Genomic DNA, 16,359 nt, shown 5'->3' with positions numbered 1-16,359 from the left:
AACATGTTATCGGCAACATTCGTAAAGCTATGAAAATAGAGCAAGATAAAAAAGTTTGAATTTGATTTTCAAAGCGTACACTATTTTGTGTTAGTTACCACCTGTATTCACAATAAAAACATATTTTATTGTTTAAAATTAACAAGGCTGTTAAATAACCCACTTTACTCCGTCTGTTTGAATACTAATAAACGTATGGTATTATAAACTCATGGCATCACCCAAAAATCTTCATATATTTTGATTTTTTGAAATACAAGGCAATACGTGCTTAACTGTCCCAGTTTCCCAATCCTACCATATATATTTGCGCGAAAAGATGTAACTCTGTTCAGTAGAACAATTAAATCATTACAAAGTCTATATTTTATAATATTTACAAAAAAGAAAAATCCATTATACCAAATCCGAAAAAAGGGCTTTTTCTACGTTTTTTGTGTTTTAAAACTTTAGATCACTTTGAGCAAGTCTATCTACATACAATTTTTCGTTTAAATGGTATAGTTTAAAACAGAAGTTTCCCTACTTATTTACTAAAATATGTATTTTTCTATATCGGTACCCATTTTGCTTATTTTTTATACAAAAACTGGCGTTCAATCTTTATTTTACGTAACAAACAACATTTCATCAACCAAGCACCTCATCCACAAGTCATTGATTAACATTGCTGCATCTTTTGTACATATCTTTCTTTCTACATGTTTATTTTTTCTCGTATTCATTCTCATATTGAATTTCTTGTGTATTACAGTAATGCACTCCTTCTGCAATTTACAAGTGTGCCCCTGAAACTGTTCACTGTGAACTATTGGTGGAATTTCTTTTTGGGGGTTTTGTTTTTCCATCAGGGCCCAATCTTTGGGTCAATTCTCTTTAAAGCCGACTCCTCCCATTGTACGGGTCGTGTCTTTACGCACACTTTTGTTTCTATTAGAAGTTTAACTTAATTAAAATAAATGGCTCGTTTGTCCGTTAGGTGTAGCGACCACGCTTATTTTCTTCCAACTAAATGTAAATATGTTTTTAACTGTAAGCGTGTTTTAACAACTGTTGTTTTGTCGCTATATCCTGTCTTTTCGTTTGAAACATTTCTAAATCTTCGCTACTGTAATCGAAGAGACAAATAAAAGTTATTATTATTATATTATTATTATTAACAATAGGTTGTTCTACTTGTACTTGGGTATTTCTATGGCTCTGGGTATTTCCAAACTCACGTCTCATCCATTTTTGATAAAGTTTCCCGAACATCAGACTAGGAAAACTCAAAGTTGGTATGGGATAGATGTGCGTTGTGCTTTCTCTGTGCCTGTGGTGCCACAGGAGTCTGCGAATTAGAATGTTCGCGCTGCGAACCTTTGTCAGAATATTTTTGGATTGTTTTTATTTCATGTACTATCTTAGATCGTGTTAATACCGCATGCTCACTAACGTTCACTTAAGCGTATATTGTAGGTGACTAATTGTCTATAAACAACTTATATATACACTGCACATGTATTAATGTCTGGACCAAGACAGTCAAATGGGTTTGGAATGGGACCTGGATCGGATGGTAAGTTGGTTTCTGATTTTTGCACATATTAATTACTTTTCTAAATTGAGTCACTAGTCTGTTATATTTCTTTCAAACTTAAATTAAAAAGGTGTTTTGGGCATGAAATATTACTACAGGTTGCACGCGGTTGCAGATATTTTGGTTATTTCGACCAGAAACGCTACGCAGTCACGTCCAATAGATGTCAAATTCGTTCGAAATAACCAAAATATCTGCAACCGCGCGCAACCGTTTGCAACCTGTAGTTTTATTAGGTACCCTGATATATCTGGTTAATTTGAATGATTTTTTTACAATGTATTAATTATTATGCTAATTAATATGAAAGTCGAAGAAATAGCAAACTGTCCTCTGAGAACGTATTGACATAGTTTGGGATGCATACAAAAATATGTTACTGTTATTTTATATATACATTGTGTCAAAATGTGACCCAGTGTTGTCAGATGTAGAATTCCGGTGCTGTGGCAAAGTGGTTAACATGCCTGTCTTTGTATACATGTGGCGATTAACCGAAAATGATTTTTTTTGGCAGAATTTGAAACTTGGCACTGAATTCTCATGGTGCATGTAAAAAAAAGTAATTTGTTGTTAAACAGGCTGTAATAAACAACCTAGATATGTTCCGAAAGTAGCACTGCTTTATATTTACAATGATTTTCTTAGCCAGTCAAAATGTTTGTTACGAAATAGTTTTGTTTATTTGAACATTGATACTTTTAGGACCGATGAGGTTTCCTCCACGTGGTATGAGACCATCTTTTGGGCCTGGTGGTCCAGGTGGCCCGAGTGGACCAGGCGGACCTGGGCATGGACCTCATGGTGTAAGTCTCATTTAGACCACTTTTATGACAAAAAGTTAGGCTTATTATTTTTTTTTAATTTAATGCAGAGCCTTTTAATTCCTTTTGTATATGATTTATTACTGTATAAAATAATGTATCTTTTTTATTTTTTAAAGAGTTTATCGGATAAGAGATTGTTTTATTTTCAAGACATTTATTTGTGTGGCTTATTTAATGGTAAACCGAAACTTTATTTGTTTGTAATAACGTTAGTTGCCGCCGTGGAGACATGGACCACCGAGAATGCCAATGATGGGAGGACCCGGACCTATGGGACCTGGTTAGTAAATTATATATATATATATATATTACAAATGTACTTGATTTGCAGGACACCTTATCTGGTCTAAAAAATAGTGACATTCTCTAAATAAGCAGAAGTTAGTGATAAAGTTTTCTAATGTGAAACAGTGGTCCAATTAATCAAGGACAGCAATTGAGTGAAATATAGAATGGTTGATAACATGCAGATCAACCAGATGGCTTGTGAAATGATCATTGCTCTTAAATCTGCAAAGCCTGGTATTCAATAAAGATGCATATATATATATATATAATTTAAATCATCTATGTGTTTTGCACTATGTTTTCACACAGCCACTTTGGCAGACAAACAGATAATCAAATTCCTATAAAACAAGGTACAAAAAATCCTAGTACTGTGTAGTCTGTAATGTAATATGATAAATTATGGAAATATATCTTATGACATGACACGCATATTTTTTGTACATCATTTATGTATAAACAGGTGGCGGACAAGGGATGGGAATGCCATCTGGACCCCCAGGTATGATGGGTGGTATGGGACCTCCTAATGGCATGGGACCACCGGGAATGAATATGATGGGGGTAAGGAATAGGTTATGTCAATAAATCATATTTTATTGGAAAAAAATAACTAGCTGGTTTATATCATCCATCTAGTAAAGTAAATCACGTTGCATAGTATTTAATAGAATGGTTATTTTGTTGTAATAATCATTGAATTTTTCAAGATTTATTAACATACTCACTGTGGGATGGTGGTCAAATTAGAACTTTAATTGCAGCAGCATATGTTACTTTTTGCTATTTATTTTTGTTGTAACTTGAAGTCCAAGGCATATATATAAAACCTAAACACCTATGTCTATAATTCTATGAATATCTACAATATCAGACACATCTGCTGATCTGCAATACACAAAGCTTAGCTAAGTATCCCAACTTGAAAAAAAAACCTTTTTTTTGTCCTTTTTCTTGTTTGGCATCAAATATGTTATTGTTTGTACTACTTATAGCTGTACCTAAATATAGTTATGTTGTACCAGTATACGGAACTACCTTTATTCTTGATAACAGAAACATTGTTTGTAGCCCCCAGGTGGAATGATGCCACAAAATAATGGAGATGAACAAACCTTATTGGTTGGCGCAGATGGAAAAATGGTAAAATTATTTTTTCTCATATAAAATGTTGTAACCATGTTATAAAGTTATTTTGTATGTTAAATGTTTTGTTGGTGTATATATATACTTTCACAATTTTCATCTGCATTAAAAATTTCTTTTTTATTTTTAAAGTAAACACAATTTCAATCAAAGCAAGAAATGATAAAAATATAGTTTTTAAGAAGCAAAACAGATTTAAACTGTATATGTTTTTTAAAAAAGTGTTTGATTTTAAGCAAAAAAATATTTTAAATAAATATTTTTACAGACTGACTGGACCGAGCACACGGCGCCCGATGGTAGGAAATATTTTTACAACGTACAGACCAAGCAATCCAAGTGGGAAAAACCAGAAGAATTAAAAACAGAGGCTGAGGTCATGCTATCCAAGTGTGCATGGAAGGAATTCACTGCAGATTCAGGGAAGTCTTATTACTATAACTCTGAAACTAAATCAAGTGTATGGACAATACCTAAAGAACTGCAAGATTTAAAAGGTAATTTGTTTGCCACTTATATGGAATATGCTTTTTATAAGTGAGTGTGGTGCAGTAGAGACAGAATAACAGAAACCTTTGAAGTGTGAAATTTATGATTGAAATTGTATGCCTTGATTAATTGTTAAACTAGATACACTGTTTGAACAAACTGTTTTGTTTTCAAATTACTTAATAAGTATATATTATGTTTGTTTCTGTTTGTTTGTTTGTTTTTTTGTTAACTATGTTGTGCAGTTTTGTTTCAAACTTCAGTAAAAAACTTGGTATTCTAATAGAAAAAATTGCTAAGTTTGAAGAAGAACAGAAAAGTTTTAAAGCAGAAGTTAAAGGTTTGTTATTAAATTTAAAATATGTGTACACTGGTTAACAATTTTATAACTTAACCAAAAATGATTTATCCTTCTGTTGTAATTGATTTTATTGATGATTTACCTATGTTTATCTTTATAAGTATTGTTTTTCTGAATAGTGTTTGTTTTAAAGGAAACCTGGACCCAAACTCACAAAACACTAATGTGGATGGAATGCTTGATGGAGATGGAAATCCTATAAATGTTGACAAATCGCTTCCGCCTGGGATAATTCCACCTGGAGTTCCACCAAGCATGAACCCAAACAACATGGCTCCTGGAGGTTCAGCTCAACCAGGTTCTGGCTTTCCTGGCCCCATGATGGGAAATATGCAAGGAGGACCTATGGGGCCAATGGGAATGCCCAACAGTGGAATGCCTGTAAGTTATTTCAGCTCATTATATGGTTTCTTAAACTGGCCTGACAGACATGATATCATTTTAATTACGAATTTTAGAGACACACGAGTTACAAGTGTGTCATAGCACACATGAGTTCATATAAAAAAGTTTAAGCATGTGTTGTGAATTGTGATACTGCCTACAGACCCATAGGATTCAGATAAGTTGTTGCTATAGAAAGTTTAAGACATTTTTGTTTAATAGAACCACCGGGCTGTTTTATTTTGTTTCTTTTTTATATTTAAGTTTTTATTAAAGTTTTGATGAAGATTTTAATATTTGTGAATGTGTTGACACAGATGATGGACCCCATGCAAATGATGATGCAACAACAGCTAATTATGCAGAGGCAAATGCAGATGCTTGCTCAACAAAACAAACAAGCGAAGAAGGCAAAGAAAAAGAAGCAAAAACAAGAGAAGAAACAACAATCCAGGTTTGTTGATAGTATGATATGGTGAAACATAAATAGCTTGGTATATGTTTGAAAATGTAAGAATATTACTGTGTGAACCATGTTTGCCAGCTCCACTATTAAGTTCTTGGAGCCTTTAATAAACTAAGCAAGACTCTGCATTCTGGCAGCACGCAACTCTACACTTGGTATGTTGAATAACTATCATAATTTTTAACCAAACAATTTCAATCATAGATTTATATCTTTATTGGTTGACAGGGCAGTAAATTTTTATTTAAATTTTTGCACATTTAGTATTAATAAAATAGTATTAGTTTTGGATTGGTAGTGTATGTCTGTTAAAATAACACAAGCTCACTTTTAGAGCTGTTTAAAAGTTGTGTGTAAACTTTTTTTTTATTAAAACGTATTACAAAGCATTTTAAGTATTTTGCTTTGTAGAAATGTTCATTTAGAATTTTGTTATGCCTAACTTTTTTCATGTTTCAGTTTAACTCTTATATTTGCGCATTTTTATTTAAGTGTAGCAGCACCAATATTGAATTAAGTTGGGTTTGTTCCCTAGTTATTTAAAAACAACTCATTATTTATTTCCAGTTAAAGATTTACCTTGTTTTAAAACTTATGTAGGCCTATACTAAAAAATAGGCTTAAAAGTATTTGGTTGAATAGTTAGTGTACTTCAGGTGAACAAAATTTTAATGTTAAATTTATAACTAAATTCTTCTGGAGTCCTATGTATGATACTCTGTTTACATAATCTCGATGATGTTACATCAATTCATGGTAAATTTGATTTGTTATCCAAATTACTCCGACGGAGGCGCATTCAACTCTGGTAAGTTGGTTTGTTTTTGTGTGAATCTGTGTCTTATGTCTCCCTCCATCCATTTTATGCTCCGTGTGATGTTGTTGTAGTTCTGAGGAGGAGGAAGATGAAGATGAGAGTGGGAAGGAGAAGCAAGAAGAAGATGGGAAGAAGGATGAGATGGAGGAGAGCAAACAGGAGAAAGTGACGGTGAAAGAAGATAAACAGGAGTGGGGAACGAAGGAAGAAGCAAAAGCTGCGTTTAAAGATGCGCTCCGTGAGAAGAAGGTTCCTGCTGCATCCTCATGGGAACAAGCCATGAAAGTTATCGTATCTGACCCTCGTTACTCGTGAGTTCATTTTCATCTTTAAATCAATCAGAGTCGTGGGAGAAGCACTTTGATTGACCTGAAACTTTTTAGTTTGACTTTTTTGAAATAAATTTCCTCTTCCAGTGCACTGAAGAAGTTAAGTGAAAAGAAGCAAGCATTTAACGAATATAAAACACAACGTGGTAAAGAAGAAAAAGAAGAAGAAAGAATAAGAACAAAAGAAAATAAAGAAAAATATCAGAAATTCTTGGAAACTCATCCAAAAATGTCAAGTTCAGTCCGGTAAATTAATATTCCTTTAGATATAAGGACTTTTATACACCTGTTAGGTTAGAAATATAATTTCATTTCTAGTATGTACACTTTTATAACATGGGGTTCTTAACTACACTAAAAAATATATTTTAGTTACCGAGCCGCTGATAAAATGTTTGCCGATAATTCCGCTTGGAAATCTGTTCTTGAACGAGACAGAAAAGAAATATTTGAGGATGTTGTTTTTTATCTTGCCAAGAAAGAAAAGGTTTGCTTATTTTTTGTTTTTTAAATATTGAGGCTATTTAAATTGACTGAAGAAATAAGTAATAAAGTGTACACAAAACGGTGTTTAAAATGTGTTGTTGCTTACATTAACCATACTTTGCTTAGGTTTTAGCTTTCTTGAATTTTAGTCACGTCTGATTATTTCAAATACAGTAAGACTGTTTATTTGTATTATAAACCTATTATTAACTGTAGTAAAATGTTAGTTAAGTTTTTGGCAAAGACATCTTCCACATAAAAGAGAAAGGTAAAAAAAAAAGATTGACCATATGTTTATATCTTGTGTGAAATTTTTTACAGGAAGAAGCAAAAGAACTTCGTCGACGAAATATGAAACAACTTCGTCATATTTTGTTATCATTGAAAAAGTTAACATATCGGACTACTTGGTCAGAATGTCAACAAATGCTGATGGATAATAATCTGTTTGCAGAAGATGAAGATTTACAAAGTATGTTTTGTAACTTAATAAAACATAGGATGTTGGGATTGTGAAACAGAAGATTGAATGTTGCTTCTTAACGCCTGGGTCGCACTCATGACATGAGTATTATAATGGTATTGTAATAAAAAAAAATCTTAGACAAAGATTAAAAAAACAACTTTTTTTTCACCTAGTTGTTGGATCAACTGGTTTTGCTTTACTCTCACTTATTTTCTTTCTGTTTCTGCATCAATTAATATATTTCCCTGATAACTTTTAATATAGACATTTATTTGGGTATGGGATAATCATTTCCCATCCGTACATATTAAGAGTAGAATGCGTTTCCACTTTCCATTAGTTTTAAAGATTACATTTTCAAGATATGGACAAGGAGGACGCTCTTATTTGCTTTGAAGAAGTCATCAAGGATTATGAGAAAGAAGACAAGGAGAAACAGGATCGGAAAAAAACTTTAGAAAAGCGAGTATTTCGAAAACACAGACAAAAGTTTGTTGTAAGTATTCTGTGGATATGGAGGATAGTATATGTTGCATACAAATGGTTCAATGTCCATTTTAAATTCCCAAGAATCCCAACAGCTATTTAATGGCAAAGCACAATGATTTTCAAATTACAGAGATTTAACTTGTAACCCCAAACTCCCAATTCTCAACTTCTTTATGCTTTAACTTTGATTTGAAGATTTTAAATTCCCTCAAAACTAATTCAAAGCAGTGTAAAAAAGAAGCAAGCATCCAGTGAAAATAATACTTAACCTAATACAAACTTTGTATCCACCATGCAGGAGATGCTTGATAGTTTACATGAAGATGGAAAACTTCACTCAATGTCAACCTGGATGGAACTTTACCCAACTATAAGTAGTTGTCCAACGTTTAACAAGATGTTGGGACAACCAGGTTCGACACCGCTCGATTTGTTCAAGTTTTACGTGATTGACCTAAAAGCGAGGTTTCATGATGAAAAGAAAATAATTCGAGATATTTTGAAGGTGAGGTTATCATAAAGGGTTTGAATGGATTTATTTTATGATGGGGTGGGATTCTAAAGTTGCAACACTGGTATTGCTCACTATGCATTTCTATATACACCTTGTACCTGCCTACAAATTACTGAGTATTTGTTTTTAACTGTAAGCGTTTTTTTAACAAACTTTTGTTTTGTCGCTAGTTCCGTCTTTTCAATAAAATATTTTAATACCTTCACTGTCATAGTCAAAATGAGTAATTGTTTATTCTGTAGCATGATAATATGATTCGCCAACAATGACCACTTGGTTGATCAATTAACATTAGGTTTTATTTTACATTAAATGCAGCCCTACTAGATATTTTATAATCATTTACAAATTGAATTATTTTAATTTAAATTGTACAGGACCAAGGATTTGAAGTTGGAATGAAAACAACATTTGAATCATTTGCAGTTGTTGTTACTGGTGATAAAAGAGCTGCAACACTTGATGCTGGGAATATTAAACTTGCATTTAACAGTGTAAGTTGTTTTGATGGATGATGTTTAGTTTATCTCAACTGTATAATATCAGTCAGATTATCTAGATGGAAAAATATTTGACTAATTAGTTGTGCGTTGTGTAGAATAAAAAATCTTGTTTCTAAAAATATTTGTTGATGTGATGTGATGCAGATAGATCTATTAGATCTACATCTATAGGTCTGTAAAGTTTTAGCAATCCTAAATATTGATTTCTTCAAGATTTCTGGTTTCGCATTAAAGTAACTTTGACTTTAGTTTATAGAGAAAGCTGAAGCCCGAGAAAAGGAAAGACTTAAAGAGGAAATCCGTAAACAGAAGAGAATCGAGGCAACGTTTCGTAACATGCTGAAACATGCAGCTCCACCACTGGATGTCACTACAGAGTGGGAACAGGTTTGTTGTAAAATGTTTGAAACATCATTTTTGTTATTGCCAACCCTGCCTGTTAGCTCAAATCCATACGTTTCATTGTAAATGTATCTGTGTTATAATGTTTTTATGTTGCAATATTCTGTGTTTTCTACTGGAAAAACATAACAGTTTTTGCAAATGTAGTGTCGAAGTCGTTTTATAAATGAAGAAGCATTTAAAGCGGTCACTGTAGAAGCGGATCGTGTTCGACTTTTTAATGAACATAAAGAACTTATTGTGGTAAGTTTTGTTGAAATAATTATTAGTTGCACACATTTGTCCTGTTTTTTTTAGTTCTAGTTTAGTGAAGATCCACATGCAATGGTAATTTAGATTAACAAATTGTTTTCTTTAGAGTTTAGACTATTGTTGTATTTGTAACATAGTAAGAATTGTGCTTTAGAGACTTTATACAAATTTTTTATTATTTTTTCCATTTAGATTGAAGCAGAGAAAGCAGCAAAAGAAAAGGCCGAAAAAGAATTACGAGATAAAAAGAAAAAAAAGAAAAAGAAGCATTCGAGTAAACGAAATCGATCGGTAAGTTTCTATCAATATGATTAAATCATCAAGAATCGAAGTTTACCTAAAAAGTGTAAATTTTCTTAAACCCTGTAAAGTGGGAATATTCAATTGTTTTGTATTCAGCATACACTAAATTTAGTTTAATTTGCCTTATAAATATATGTTCCTAATCATTTAAAATACCTAGATTGGTATGCCAAACAATTTGTTGTTTTTTCTGCAGCTTCATCTTTCCTTATATAAATTGTTACAGGATTCCGAATCTGATGATGACTTTGAATCTCAGAAGAGTTCAAAAAAGAAAAGAGCGAGATCTGTTTCATCGGACTCGAGTTCAGATGCAGGTGAGTTTTTGTGGATGATAATCATGTGACTTGACTTAATAGAGCGGTGGTCGCTCGTTAAAATAAACTTGTTGCTGTTTGGGTTAGTTAAATACAGAGCTTCTTATAATCTGTGGTACTTGGTGTTTTATAGCATAAAGACATTAAAAATGTATCTGTTTATTACAATTTATAAAATGGTTTGATATTGGTGGATAATTTAAAAAAAAAATCTTGACTGTTTTGCGATCATATATTATTTTAAAGATCTCTTGTCAAAGGCATTGTAATAACAAAGTTAATTATTCAGTTTGCACAACGCAATTAGTTTTGGTTGTTGAAAGTGTAAGAAATAAAACTTTGATTTTCATCATGTATTTTGATAAAGTGTTAATCTTGAGATTTCACCAAACGTTGAATTCATTGTAAATATCGCTTCAGGATAGTTAATTTTTCTGCAAAATAAAAACACTCTGATATTATTGCAGGTATTTCATATCTAGTTGCATAGCAAATGACACAGTATTGTTTTTTAATCTTTGTATTTAACACAATCTACAATCTCATTGCTAACTATAAGAATTTAAAATAAGAAACTAAAATAGGAAAAAATGCCTTTTCTGTTTTGAATATTTACCAACCTTTTAATTTGTTTTGTGTACAAATGTATGGCATACTTATCCTTCCATTCATAGTTTCCATAAAACACCTCTCTCCATTTATTCCATGGTGGCTGGAATGATTTCATTTCAACATGTAAATCAAGTTGAGGGTGTTTTTTCCATAACCTGTAAAATAATTTTGATGAATGAATGTAACTTACTTTATCCTCGTGTGGCCAGAAAATGACAGTTGTCACAGTTCACAGGTGTTCATGCACCGCATGCCAGCTTACGAGTTACCATGCATATTACTTTGTGGGTAATTATTTTTTTATTTTTTTATTTGGCTAATAATTTGGACAACCCATTAGTGACCACTGGGTTTAGGTAATTGGCGTTAAGTGTCTGTCAGCAGTGATTAGCCTTGAACCCATTACATCCGGGAGGCAAATGTTCTTACCACATTCATTCAGGTTAAATTAATTTTGCAAAATATGAAAAAAATCCAATAGTATGCCACAGTAGGGACGTATATGAAGAATGTGTATACCAAACAAAATGATGTTTAAGTTATTACGACAAGGTTGTAACTTACATCCATGGATATCTACACGAGTTGTATGCCCACGCTGACTTCTTGTAATGTGTGTAACTTTCGTGGTATAACGTTTGTAAAAAAGTGGAATTTTTTTCACTAATTATTACACCATTGTTCAAAATTCCCTTTTCCTGAGGTTTAAAACAACTTTGTTAGATCAGATTAATCAGGAGTTTTGGGCGCTCTTAGTATAAATGGTTGATCTGTTTGCTAAAATAAATGGTCTTAGTATAAATGGTTGATCTGTTTGCTAAAATAAATGGTCTTAGTATAAATGGTTGATCTGTTTGCTAAAATAAATGCTCTTAGTATAAATGGTTGATCTGTTTGCTAAAATAAATGGTCTTAGTATAAATGGTTGATCTGTTTGCTAAAATAAATGGTCTTAGTATAAATGGTTGATCTGTTTGCCAAAATAAATGGTCTTAGTATAAATGGTTAATCTGTTTGCCAAAATAAATGGTCTTAGTATAAATGGTTGATCTGTTTGCTAAAATAAATGGTCTTAGTATAAATGGTTGATCTGTTTGCTAAAATAAATGGTCTTAGTATAAATGGTTGATCTGTTTGCTAAAATAAATGGTCTTAGTATAAATGGTTGATCTGTTTGCTAAAATAAATGGTCTTAGTATAAATGGTTGATCTGTTTGCCAAAATAAATGGTCTTAGTATAAATGGTTAATCTGTTTGCCAAAATAAATGGTCTTAGTATAAATGGTTGATCTGTTTGCTAAAATAAATGGTCTTAGTATAAATGGTTGATCTGTTTGCTAAAATAAATGGTCTTAGTATAAATGGTTGATCTGTTTGCTAAAATAAATGGTCTTAGTATAAATGGTTGATCTGTTTGCTAAAATAAATGGTCTTAGTATAAATGGTTGATCTGTTTGCTAAAATAAATGGTCTTAGTATAAATGGTTGATCTGTTTGCTAAAATAAATGGTCTTAGTATAAATGGTTGATCTGTTTGCTAAAATAAATGGTCTTAGTATAAATGGTTGATCTGTTTGCCAAAATAAATGGTCTTAGTATAAATGGTTAATCTGTTTGCCAAAATAAATGGTCTTAGTATAAATGGTTGATCTGTTTGCCAAAATAAATGGTCTTAAAGTTGGTCCTCCCAAAATCCAAATAGTTTAAATTTAAGTTTGTTAGAACAACTTGAACTCCAATTATTTTCGTAAACTTGTTTTCCAAGCAATGTTCCAATGTCTTATTTATGTAAAATATATTTAGTTCTCTAAGTAAATATTTTAAAAACAAAGATCTAGAACTAGAAACTCCCCTTTGGTTGGCAAATAAAAATTGTTTTTTTACAATTAAGTTGATTTTTTACCTGAAATGGGAAAACCACGGAATAGTTTCTTAATTGATTAAATGACTTTATGGCCAACACCGTGTCATCGAAATAAATTCCTCCCCATCTAATAAGTATCTCCAATCTAACAACATCAGATTTGTGTTCAACCCTCGATATAGTGTGGTTGAATATCTAGAAAAATAAGGATAGTTAAGGCTGTGGTAAATATTGCTTAATTCGACTGAGGTCTGCCTGATTTTACAACTATACTATACCTTAAGGGGGGGGGGAGTTAATCAAAAAAATTATAAAAACACATTTTTTTTTAATTTAAAAAAAATTGTTTATTTTGTTTAAAAGGGGGAGGGGGTCACGACCCCCCTGGCTGCGCCACTTCTTACATTTTGATCATATATTTATATCACCTTATTTGGTGCTTCTTGATGCACAAGATAAAAATTATCAAATCTTTTGGAAATTAATTCGTTCCACCAATAATTGTTTGGTTCACAATCTGCATGAACGACCACAGCACATGGTCGCATGTTGTGTAGCACGCTCATAATACTTAGGTAGTGGTAGAAATTAAATTCTCTTTTACAACCAAACCAAATATAATGAACCACATTTGGAACTTTGTATCTGTAATTGTAAAAATTCATTTATTCATTAAAAGATTTAACCTATCATAAACAAAAAACAACATATCAGAAAATTGTGTTTACCTTGTATCTGTGCAATTCTGCATAATTTGATGTAAAATATTTTGGGGTGTTATTTTAAAACTCAGCTTGCTGCCAACAAAGTCATTGCTTGGTTGTATTATGCTCTTTAATCCTCTTTTAGACTAAAAAATATTGCAATATATATATTATATGTTTTAATTGTTGGAAAGTTAAATCTATCTTACCTCAACATTGTTTTGCATTAATTTCATTCTCACTTTCCCATTTCCTTCGTTTGTATTATTTTTGTACGAAGGATCTGTCAAATAATTACATTAACAACATATATGAACTTGGGCTGCCAGGCCAAATGTGTGAATATAAAATAACTTTTGTGACAATATTGATTCGCTAACTACTTTTAAATGTTCTAACGTTTTCTTTATCTATATTTTGGTCAAACTACCCTGTAAAGTGTATATTTATACTTCATGCATTTATAGTATTATATATATATAAAATTTTATATACATGATATAAAAATGATATACAGACTGTTAAACTAAAATGTGTATGGAAAATTCACATATTAAATATATTCTTTAAACACTTAATAAGTTGCCTATGTTTTTTACACTAATGCAATTTTATAATCATACTCCATTACATTAATGTAGTAACTGTTTAAATTTCATTAAATTACCTTTTTGTTTCATAGTGACAACATTTATTAACATAAGGTTTAATATAACAAGCGTTGTAATTAGTAAAATATATTTCTTCATTATATTTTCACCTGGCTGTCCTGCTACTGCCATTGTGCTGTATACCTTTAACTTCACTACTACAGTTATTTTTCTAACTTGTGTTTCTATTCGTTATCTCATTATATATTGCAGACACACACATATTCTAAACTGTCTGTGCCTCTAACTGGCATATATTTAAGTCAAGAGAAAATGCACAGATTATAGTAATATGTAAGAGTGTAACGAATTAATTACATGCTTGGTTAGCAAGGGGTATAGATCCTTCCACTTGGCATTACAGATTAGTTAATATGCAGATGTGTTAAGATATTTATTTTAAAATTAAATCTCATTGTTAATTTAACTTGAAACACAGATTCTTTCTTTAATATTTTATTTTTTACAGAACGAAAATCACGTAAACACAAAAAGAAATCAAAGAAACGCCACAACAAATCTGTGAGTTTACTATTTTCTGCATTCATTTAAACACCTTATTATTTACCACTGTAACTGAGATATAACCCTATGTCCCCATAATATAAATAACAAAGTTTATAAATCTCTTTGATTCCAACAATGAAAACCATATTAATTCAAATTGTTGGGAGAATTCAATTGCAAATTGGCAATTGTTGAGATACCTTATGAATTAATTATTGTTAAAAATTTGCCTTTTAAAATTTAAAGCTAGCAAACACAGTGAAAAGATAATTTTTTATGTGTTTATACTGTACGTTGAATGTTGTTATCCATACAGCCGGCACCTGATCAAGAAAAGAAATCAAAAAAATCCAGTCAGGAAAAAAAGAAAAAAAAGAAGGAAAAGGTAGACTTAATGTTTGAGTTAGTCAAGTAACTTAAGTGAAGTAGATTGCTTCAATACTAATACACGACAGTGGTTTTAAAATTGCAACAGATATGCCTGTACATCTCAAATGTGGACCAGACTTTTTTCTGTAGTTTTAGTTTTATTGGTTGTTAGGTTAATCTGCATGGTACCAACATTTTACTTGTGACTGGCTTCGGTTGATCAGTGAAAATATCTCCTATTACATTGCATTAAATAACACCACTTATAATAAAACAGATCCCATTTATTTTAATTTGCTTTTGTCTGGAAATTGTATATAAAGAAAACAAATGTGAAAACTTATTTAAGAACAGAATTAATAATTTTTAACTTTAAATTAAATCTTCAATCTTAAATGAATGTAACTTACTTTATCCTCACTTGGACGGAAAACGATGGTTGTTATAACACGGGTGTTATGTTTCATACACCTCGTACCAGCTTACGAGTTACCATGTATGTTACTTTCTGGGTGCTTATTTTTTTGTAGTTTTTCTATTTTTTTATGTATATATGTTAAATAATTTAGACAACCCAATAGTGACCACTAGGTTGAAGTAATTCCCGTTAAGTGTCTTGCCCAAGGACACATGCACCCTTAATGGCATCTTACAGCTTTAAACCAAAAATAATATTCCTAAATTTGGTTGTCACAGGAAAGTTACCCCTCCCATACTGAAGATAGTGATGATGATTTAGAACAACAAAGAAAAGAACTCATTAAAAAGTTAGAAAGTGAAAAGTGAATAAAGTAAATGTTTTCCTGTACAATCATGCTAGAAATATTCTATCGGAGTCCAATATGATGAAACCCAAACATTTACAACTAATTTGTGCTTAAGTTACAAATGTTTCACTTCATTGCTATTAACATTAAGTTGCAAACTTGTAACATGGTAATGTGCCAACTGGTACAGGTTTTAAAAGTAATGTTTCAAATGAAAATAAAAGCGATTCCATTTTTGTTTCATTTTCCATGTACGGTTGGATAAGATTATACAGCTGCCTGGCAGAAGGGTATTTTTAATATGCGGTAAATATGTTTGGCATGGCTGTATATATATATATAACACCTCATGTAAAATATTAAAATTTAAAACTCGGTAATTATCATAGATAAAATAATATAAGAACAAAGAGAAAGGAATTCGCAGCAAAACAACAGTTGTAAAACATGATATGAATAAAATGTGTA

At 31.4% G+C, this 16,359-nt stretch overlaps 2 protein-coding genes across 4 annotated transcripts; one reads left to right on the top strand and one right to left on the bottom strand.

Moving 5' to 3' along the window:
• Positions 1 to 1,400: 1,400 nt before the first annotated feature.
• Positions 1,401 to 16,134, top strand: LOC149729596 (uncharacterized). Of its 3 annotated transcripts, none has more exons than XM_089887369.1 (23): positions 1,401 to 1,558; positions 2,285 to 2,385; positions 2,620 to 2,686; positions 3,158 to 3,258; positions 3,766 to 3,837; positions 4,109 to 4,337; positions 4,616 to 4,669; positions 4,824 to 5,071; positions 5,392 to 5,528; positions 6,429 to 6,668; positions 6,774 to 6,932; positions 7,059 to 7,173; positions 7,494 to 7,644; positions 8,001 to 8,134; positions 8,426 to 8,632; positions 9,019 to 9,135; positions 9,394 to 9,531; positions 9,694 to 9,789; positions 9,991 to 10,089; positions 10,328 to 10,418; positions 14,718 to 14,770; positions 15,072 to 15,140; positions 15,821 to 16,134. In XM_089887369.1, the coding sequence occupies exons 1-23, from the start codon at positions 1,507 to 1,509 to the stop codon at positions 15,908 to 15,910; spliced, it is 2,820 nt and encodes a 939-aa protein (XP_089743495.1). In that variant the 5' UTR covers positions 1,401 to 1,506; the 3' UTR covers positions 15,911 to 16,134. The 3 variants fall into 3 exon arrangements, with proteins under 3 accessions (XP_089743495.1, XP_089743493.1, XP_089743494.1); XM_089887367.1 differs by having other exon boundaries at positions 10,298 to 10,418; XM_089887368.1 differs by having other exon boundaries at positions 2,620 to 2,687; positions 3,162 to 3,258; positions 10,298 to 10,418.
• On the bottom strand, positions 10,637 to 14,434 carry LOC149729597 (uncharacterized). Its single transcript, XM_089887370.1, has 8 exons — positions 14,266 to 14,434; positions 13,808 to 13,881; positions 13,623 to 13,744; positions 13,323 to 13,539; positions 12,934 to 13,089; positions 11,595 to 11,728; positions 11,039 to 11,185; positions 10,637 to 10,852 (listed from the first exon to the last, which is right to left on the bottom strand). The coding sequence occupies exons 1-8, from the start codon at positions 14,378 to 14,380 to the stop codon at positions 10,768 to 10,770; spliced, it is 1,050 nt and encodes a 349-aa protein (XP_089743496.1). The 5' UTR covers positions 14,381 to 14,434; the 3' UTR covers positions 10,637 to 10,767.
• Positions 16,135 to 16,359: the final 225 nt, after the last annotated feature.

The sequence above is a fragment of the Ciona robusta genome, chromosome 10 (genome assembly GCF_009617815.1).
Source record: "Ciona robusta chromosome 10, ASM961781v2".
NCBI classification, from domain to species: Eukaryota; Metazoa; Chordata; class Ascidiacea; order Phlebobranchia; family Cionidae; genus Ciona; species Ciona robusta.
Note: the sequence above shows the minus strand (reverse complement) of the source record. Positions and strands in the feature narration are given on the sequence as shown.